The following is a 9,748-nucleotide window of genomic DNA, read 5'->3' on the forward strand; positions in this document are numbered from 1 at the left end:
TGTGCTTTAATATTAAAATAAATCGTTTTTTTTATAATATTATAATTTTAAGCAATTGATGAAAATAAAAAATTGTCAAATATAAAAATGCTTTCCAATTGCTTAAAATGAAAATTTCATAAAAAATGAATAAGAAATAATAGGTAATGCTTTTACTTTTAAGTTAAATCATAGATCAATTTTCTCTAAAAGATAATGGAAATAGTTCCACTAAATGCAAATTTGCAATGTTGTACGTTTATAAGATAGCGATAATACATGTAGGACGTAGGTGTAATGTCTTCTTAGATGAAATTTATTTTACGAAATAATTCTAAATCTAAAAGAGAAATGGTTATTAAATAAAGATAAATATAAAAATTAATTTAAGACTTAAGAGTTACATATTATTAAAAATAAGCATACTTAATAATTATGATATATTTAAGTAATAGTAGTAGAAACTTATTATTCTTCCAACACAAAATAGGTATAATATAAAGGAAGTAAAATTTATATAGGCAAGATATTTCATAAAACATGTACAATTAATTAGTTAATAATAGATATGTTATGAAATAAAGTTGGAAATTTAAATGATTTTGCCAATACAATTCTTAAACTTTATAGATTTACCACAAATAGTCAATAATATTTATAATTATACAAATTATTCAATACATTTTATTTCATATCAAATATGTCTATTATGGAGAGTCTCCACAGTTAAAAACAAAATGATTAATATTTTATTTAAAAAAAAAATAATATTCTTAACTTCAAACAAAACACATATCTTTCAATTATTATTTATTATTATTTGTTTGTGTTTCCAGTTTTAACATAGCTGTACTCAATGTTTTGAGAAGATTAACATCAGGACGACTTATATATTTTTTGGTTTTAATTTTAGGTCTGATTGGTTTGTTCTCAGTGTATTCAAAATGTTGATGGCTATAAAGCCTCAATAAAGAACCAAAGTAATGAATGTGAGGGTGCAATACCTATAAATACACATAAATTTACAATATAATACAAAAATATAAATATAATATAAACATATTATTGTTTTAAGTTAACCTTTAACAGAGCTTGAGCTCCTTTTTGGCGACCACCAAGTTTATCTTTACAAATTACTGTTGCAGAATATTTTTTTATAGTCATAGTACAGCGATAAAAATTGTCTGTATCAGATCCACTTTGCATCTGTTCCATTTCACACAATAGATTTGAACCTTCACCAAAATTTCTGTATAAAAAAAAAAACAAAACAATCATTTTATTTTTTTAAACAGTAGAGGAGAATTAAAGTTTTCCAAATAAAAGGTACAATTATTATGAACTAATATTGAAAAAATAATTAAAATTAACCATGAAACTATTTGATGATTTTTTTTAAGGTACTTATAACGTGCATTAATAAAAAAAATAGTGTGTTATATCAATGGACAAATTGTATACGGTCAGCTGTATAAATCATTGTATTCAATAGACGATTTTGAGAGGAGATATTATATTGATTTATTAAACTATTAGTAATACAGTATAAATACCTAAGAAATAGCTTAAAATAAATTTAAATATTTTGAAAATCTCATTAAGTCTAGTAGAATGAAACAATATGAGTAAAAGTTTCAAGTCCCTATAAATATTTTTAAATTACATAAAAATAATTGAAGTTATTTATTGTTGAAATATCCAATTTTGTCAAAACTTAAAAATTTCAAATGTCTATAAAATATAAATAGCTAAATATATTTTAAAAATGTTTATATAAACATTTGGTGAAAATTTATTATACTTATAGTCTTTAATTTTTTTAATTATGAAAAAAAAAATCAATTTTATCTGAAATCCACGTCAATTTAAAATCCTGTTTTCCTTCATTTTTTTTTCAAATACTTAGAAAACTATTGAGGATTTTTTTTTTTTGATCCTTCTTCTTCTTTCTCCAAATTATTAAAAAAACATTCACTTTCTTAATAAAATAAAAGTTGAAGATTGAAGCATTTTTACTGCATTAAACAATGATCACAGATAGAAAAATAAATAAATAATTAAAAACATCATTTTACTGTAATTAAATTGAAGCAGTTTGTAATTTAATCAATACATTTTTGCTCTGCTCAGAATCTTAAATGAACAAAGTAAACATAAAATCCATTAGTTAAATGGACTTCTATAAAATAAATAAATACTCAATAAAAAGTAATATTTGAAAAAATATATATTATGTTTAAGAAAAGTAATGTATTAAATTAAATAAATCATCATACTTTTTTACACAAAGCTTTAACATTTCATAAGGTGTGGATTCGGTAGATTGAGCACAAATTTGCGGTATTCTAGAATCTGTTACCTTTATTTTGTCAAAGATCTAAAACATTACATGTATAAAAATAAATTAAATAATTTTTGTAGTATCTATTATTGAACTAGTTAAAAATACTTACTTTGTATTGTTCAAGATAATTATTCTCTTCAATTCCATTCTTGCCTTGATTAGAATCATCAGTTTGAAAATGTTTAATAGAAGGTAATAATATTTGAAGAGTAGCTCTTGCAGAATCTATTTTAGCTTGTTTTTTGGTGGAGCCAGTACCAATACCATATTGTATTCCATCTATGACTACGGTAGATAAATAAGGATACTTGGATTGTTCTTAAAAAAATAATAACACATTGTTAGTTTTATGCATGTTAACCATTTGATATTCATACTAACCAAGTTCTTTAACCATAAATGAATGGCTTGAGGTTTTCAGTACACGTTGAATGTATTCATGCAATATACCAATGTAACTTTTGCCTTTTAAATTAATTAATTGTTGTAGGTCTTCAGAATTAAATGCATTATTTTCACTTTTAACTAAAATGTATATATATTAAATTATCATAGCGAATTATAAACGAATAAAACTATAAAAGTCAAATAGCAAACAAAGAAACAATAATACTATAGTAATTATTTGTTTTTTCTCACCAACAGAATCAGAAGCAGTTGGAATTATTGTAGATTTTTGAAGATCTTTAATCCTTAAATCAGATTTTTGTTTTCGAATATATTGTCTGCGTTTTACCCATGAACTAAACAAGAAAAATAATACAATAATAACTTAATTGACAGTTCTAAAAAAATAATATTTTAATAATAAATATTTACTTAAATTTATAAAATTTAATATTCCTGAATTTGAATACTTTACTACAGTAATTTCGATACTCTTCGTGGCATAATGTTTCGGGACATTCTGAAAAAACAACATACAATTACTAGCTATTGGTACTTATACAATAAAAACATTGTGAAAATATTACCGTTTGAAGTAGACGTTGATGCAATATTTATTTCATTATTTAATTTCTGATTCAAACAAGGTATATTTGCTATTGGAATATTATGATTCTAAAAAATTTAAAAAAAAAACATTTTAAAAAGTTTGATGGAAAAAACATTTTTACCATTAAGTTTTAAATAATTTCTTACTTTGAGACTGTGAATTCCAATATAATATGGCTTTGAAAATGAACATACTCTTGTTTCAGTATTCATGTAAACGGGCATACCACTATCATGATCTATTATTTCCCATCCTTCAGGTAAATCACAATTACTAATGGTGTCATCTAACACTGAATATAGCCATTGGTTAATATAAGAAAAATAAGTTCATTCAAATTTGACAAATTTATTATCAAGGCTGTGAATTTAATGCACTTAAAACTAATAAATATGCATACTGACAAAATATGCTCTCATTTTTTAAAAATATGCGAAACAAACAATGTATTAAAATTTAACTTTCATTCTTATTAATTTTACAATTAAACAAAAAATCAACGCGAATAAGAATAATACTCAAAAACAGGCACAACGCCCGTTGGTCAATGGATGGCGCCAAACTAAAAACAATTTTCTAACGATTTTTGTCATCCGTTATGTACGAGTTAATATCAGTAAAATAATTTAATTACGACTTCAATAGTACATAGTCAATAATACACGTTAAATACTTAACTTTATTGTACTAATAAAATATTACAAAAAAAAAGCATTTATACAAACAAATCATTAAAACATGCATTTATATGCCCTGGAACATGAAATATGCAAAGAAAAGCAAAATAAGATTTGGTATTTGAACTATAAATAAGTAAAAACAAATTTTGGCCGAATCCATTTTATTATACAGTGTAGCAAAAAAAAAAAACATGCAAATGTATTAAATTCACAGCCTTGTTTATTATATTAACCTGCACTTGTTTCATTATTTTCTGTTTTATATTCTTGATTTATAATTGTTTCATCAAAATGTTCAGTCTAAACATGATTAAAAATACATAATTAGTAAATTATTGGATGTTAATACAAAAAAATAATAAATAAATGAAAAGCTTTAGTAACAATCACAAACTTTATCACCAAAATAAAAAGTTATAACATTGATTTAGTATCAAATAAAAATTATTAATTAAAAAAACAATAAAACAGTATTTGGTTTTTTTAGGTATCATAAAAAAAACTATTAAATACATAATGAATAATATTATGTATACTTTCAATATATATTAAATACGTGAAGGTTACACAATACACATACAACCAGTATGTGTAATAGAAGCTATAAAATGTAATTACCTAGGTATCTAATTATTTCAGTTTTTATACTTGATAAAAAAAAAATTGGTTGATGTTTCGTTGTGTGAAATGGGGTGTTTCATTATGTTACATCGAAGTACCTATAAATATATAAGTACCACAAATACAACTACAGTACCACAACTAAAATTTTTGGGTTCCAAGGCAGCAGAAGTATTAGTGCCCCAATTGTCTATACTCTATACATCATTATTTGATGTAATGAATCGCTTTAAACTCTTCCACAAATATACTATAATTGTGATCAGTGGCGTATATTGAAAATAATTTCAGGGGGGGGGTTTCATTCTTAAATTCCAATTCAAAAATTCAAATCAAAATCAATACTCGTACCAAACATACATTTTGAGAGAGGTTTGAACCCCTATCCACCCCCCCTATATACGCCACTGATTGCGATGTTACGTAGAATGATTTTTCAATTTTTTTTACATCAGTGTTCAGTAAACAATGTGTTATATGAACATTTAAGGTTCATGAAAGAATTTTGTATTGTAAATGTGTAATAAAAATAAGAATAATTGAGCTATGCTATATGTTAATATTTTATAATAACAACAATAATAGGCTATGTATACGCCGTTAAATAAATAATTTTGAAGTTTTTATAAACAGCTGAAAATGTCAAATATCAAATTTGTAAAATTTATATGTAAGGGGTGCGAGAGGTGAAGCCCTCCGCGGACCTGTTTAATGTTTATAATTTTAGCCCCCCCCCTCTTCTAACAAGCAAAATTTACGCCTTTGAGTTGATCTTAACAATGATGAATACTTTAAGTATGATTATAAAATACTATAGAATAATCACCAATATCGATGTTAGACTATAAAACTGGTAAGTGAATAAAATATTGATACTACTATTAAAATTGTTAAGAAATTGTTGATAGTTAAATATTTTATATTTTTCAATTCTGTTATTTCTGGTATTATTGAATTTAGACCAACACAAAAGGTATTTAAGCTAAAAATTGTGCCCCAAATTTAATATCATAGTGTCTTTTTAGAAGGGCGTCGCCCTCCCCCCCACCGGTAATTGTAACACTGAACGAGCGTTTATATAATAGCCTACCCTGCCTACCTAATACAATGCAGTACCTTGAGAGATTTTAAAGAATCCAGAGTCAAAACCCCCTCATCCGGATAAAATCTATATACAGCCTTTTCTAGTAGGTACCGATCAATATTTACAAACACTGTTTGTTTGCCGGCATTAAAAATTGTCCCGATTTCATAGCTCGTATAGGTGAAAAATATTTGTCAATAATAATGTCCACCCCATCATACGCGGGAATCGATTTTAATCGCGTGAGTGCCACTTGTATGGCTACACTAGGGTGAACCCTTATTTTTTCAACCCTACTCATATAATCAAACGATCGCACCTTTAACTGCAGCTGCACATCGTATTCATCATTGCCGTCGTTGGATTCGGATCCCGAGCCAAATAAGTTGGATTTAGCAGTTTCGGACATAGCGGTGGTGTGGATGTTTTCAGAAACTGTATTCAGTGTCGGCGAGGAAATGTTGACTCAATCAGCACAGGTATATTCTATACGTGTTTTAATGTTATATATCTATGATCGTCAATCAGCGAATCGGCTCGTCCGTGACGCACACCAAAAAGTAATATTATAAATATATATATATATATATATTACTCTATGACACACGCCCTCTGTCGAAAATGACAGGGTAGCCAAAGTCGAGGACGAAATAATATTTTTAATATGGAAGTTTGCCCTTTGCGGGCGTAAGAGATGATATTTCGCACAACTGACTGTCGGTGAACGGTACTATGGATCACGGATGTAGTTGTAGTAAATACGGTCGCGACTTCCAAAGTTTATTTTGCGGTGGCACTGCGCACTGATCGATATTTTCGGGGCATCATCCCTCACCCCTCGTCATATGCACGAAATTAATTCAGCTTCTTAACAAAACCTTATCGTGTAGTAAATAAACTATAATAATTTATATAAAATAAACTGTAGCTAGACAGGATTAACAAAGTTGTAAAAGGAACTTTTGCTCCTAAGAGTCATCTTGTAACTTTCACGTATATTCATATAGTACAGCGTTTCCCAAACTTTTTCTCTACCGGACCCCTCAAGAGATAATAAAAATCAAAATACTGACACTATACATTGACTTAACATATTACAACATTTTATTTAAAAACCAGGATGTATTTCACTGTGATACAAAGAACGCAACAAGGAAAAAAACAATTGGCAAAGCAATCTAAATTGATATAAAATATGATACAAATCAATAATTACAATTTAAAATACAATGTATAACACTTTAATTTTAACAATGTACCTAATTTACTAATGGACTTAAAATATAGTACTCATACTAGTTTGGTATAGATAACTATATAAAAAGGACAATATGAATATGTAAAAACCGAAAACAATAAAAATGAATAGTACTCATTTAACAATGAATTCACGTCTTCACGACAAAAAATCGGCCTTGGGATGAATCGTAGCGCCACTTGGCGGTACATACTATTAAAATATCGTAAGGCTTTGGTACTCCGAATACATTTAAGCGATATCATCTTATCTCCTCAACACCGTGGATATGACAATCAATCAATCTGTTAATACTCTGATTGGGTCTTTGTTTACCTACGATCTGAACATTGAACTCCGAAGTCTGTACCTCCGGGAAATATGGACATTTTGATAACGAGCCCGAGCACCAGCCTGGTTATTTATTATTATTGCACAAACTTTCCATAATATTTTAAGGCATTATGTTATTGCCTAGGCCGATTCCCTACAGCTCATAATTAAAGCTTCTTCTAAAGCCCCCAATAAGAATTCTAAATCCATAATTTCTTCGAGAGCAATTTTTCCAAAGTACTGGTAATAATAATAAATTATAATATCGTATATTAAACTATCTATTTAAAACCAATATAATATAGTAATATTAATATACTTAAGGAATACCTTAAAAAATCTTTCATAAACGCAAATTACACAATAAGCCAACAATGAATAAACAAAAATGACAATATAAATAGTTAAGATAACAAATAATAGGAAATCAGTGCCGCGACAACCACAGGGGCAGTCGGGACAATGCCCCTGTAGAAGGCCACTAATCGTTGGATCAGGGGGCCCCGACGGCGTCCCACATCTATTTTAAATAATTGCATTGTAGTCTAATGTTTAAGTCAAATAAAATATATTAAATTAAAATATTATTGAATATATTTATTTTTATTATTACTATGCTATTTAATTTGTTGTCGAAGAATGGAGGACCCTATTGATCCATAATAATGTTTATATTTAACTATATAATTATAGATATTATTATAGTATTTAATTGTTTTATTTTTATTGAGTTACTTTTAGGAAATGAATTGAGATTCCCGAAATAATCTTTGTAATCGTTAGGGTTAGGATGTTTATGCACTAACATTTATGAATATGTATTAAAAAACAACTAAATATACGTGAACATTTTGAAAAATATGTATTAAAAAATAAAGAAATGTGAACAAAAAAAATACAATATATACATATGTAGAGACAAATTTAATTCTTAATAGAATATAAACAAATCTGGTCGGTACTATTCAGGGCCGGCGCAAGAAGTATTGGCGCCCTGGGCGAAACCATGTTTTGGCGCCCTTACCCCCCTTACACCTAGTTTGAGTAGTAATAAAATTAGTATGTATTTTGTATCATAATTTTAGGTCATTATCAATACATCTACCAAGGTTTAATCTTAATTCACATTCGTGCCACTTTTTGTATGCTCAGGTGATTTTTCATGAGAAATAAGTAATGTTGTCATATGTTTCCAGTCATTATTGCCTGTTGTGGATAGTGTACTATGAGAACTATTAAAAAGTTTGCAACAAAAACAAAACACCCGATCAATGCTTTTAGAATATACAAGCCATCGTCTTTTAACTTTTTCATTGTTGTCTAATTTTCTTATTTGGTAAATTTTAGAAAAATGACGATTATTTTCATCTTTGGGAAAAATGTCTTCGTTTATTTCACGTGGTCCCATCTTAATAACTATGTCTATTAAGTTATTCTGTCTGTTATCTGGCCATAAATATGGGTCGAATAAATCAGGTTGAGAAATAAATGCAACGGATTTTGAAACATCGGTTACCGGTTTATCGCTCATCTCAACTGTTTTGTTCACAAATGCACTATTACTACTATTAATGTCAATATCAAAATTATTATCATCACAAGGAAAATATGTTAAAGTAGGAGAGGTCAACGTTTCTTCATTATTATGTTTAACATGAGTTTTAGAAATATTTTCATATATACTATTTATTGATTCATTTTTAGCATCCGATGTCGAGGTAGATGTTTCACAGGTTCCACTATTACTTTTAAAATATTTGTTCATCATTTTTGCATTTTTTTCTAATTCTAATTGAGCTTGAGCTCTACGCTTTCGATATTGGGCTCCTGAAGGTTTATCTTTTTTTGGCGGCATGGTATCAATTATTTTACCTACAATTATTTATTTATTTATATTTGCATATTTAGGTTAAAAAAAATAATATTTTATGATAAAATGAAAAAGAAGAGAAGACTTATTTAAATTATCGTGTGTAATATGAAATTCAATAATTTCAATTTAATTCAATAATTAAAATATTATAGGTATGTATTATTATAAATAATCAATAGATCGCACGAATTATTGTGCAATAGCAATCATTACATACTCTATAATATTATAGTATATAGCCACAACGTCGTAGCCGAATGTATTATATTATAGGCTGCTGTCGAATTGTAAGACGAAAATAATATTATAATATCATATTAAATTTATAGATACTGGGAAAACGTGTTTAAGTATTTTTATAATAATAAATATGTGAATGTGCGATTCACCACGTTATATCGACCGTTGCGCCATATATTAATTATTATATATTATCATCATAATATATGAAGTATATTCATTAACATAAAATATCAAATCAAATATAAATATATAATATTATTTCACGCCACTACTGTTTATAATATAGTAATACTGTGTTTCACTAACTACTTATTTATTAAAACAACCAGAGAACGGAATTTATTTTAAAAAGAAACC

The 9,748-nt window shown here is 27.2% G+C and overlaps 1 protein-coding gene across 1 annotated transcript; it reads right to left on the reverse strand.

The window, feature by feature from the left end:
* Positions 1–785: 785 nt before the first annotated feature.
* LOC132924709 (microprocessor complex subunit DGCR8-like) lies at positions 786–6,114 on the reverse strand. The gene is made up of 11 exons (XM_060989152.1): positions 6,025–6,114; positions 4,234–4,300; positions 3,467–3,612; positions 3,298–3,385; positions 3,143–3,230; positions 2,963–3,066; positions 2,705–2,848; positions 2,433–2,641; positions 2,256–2,356; positions 1,060–1,228; positions 786–983 (listed from the first exon to the last, which is right to left on the reverse strand). The coding sequence occupies exons 1-11, from the start codon at positions 6,112–6,114 to the stop codon at positions 786–788; spliced, it is 1,404 nt and encodes a 467-aa protein (XP_060845135.1).
* Positions 6,115–9,748: the final 3,634 nt, after the last annotated feature.

The sequence above is a fragment of the Rhopalosiphum padi genome, chromosome 3 (assembly GCF_020882245.1).
Source record: "Rhopalosiphum padi isolate XX-2018 chromosome 3, ASM2088224v1, whole genome shotgun sequence".
Lineage (NCBI taxonomy): Eukaryota > Metazoa > Arthropoda > Insecta > Hemiptera > Aphididae > Rhopalosiphum > Rhopalosiphum padi.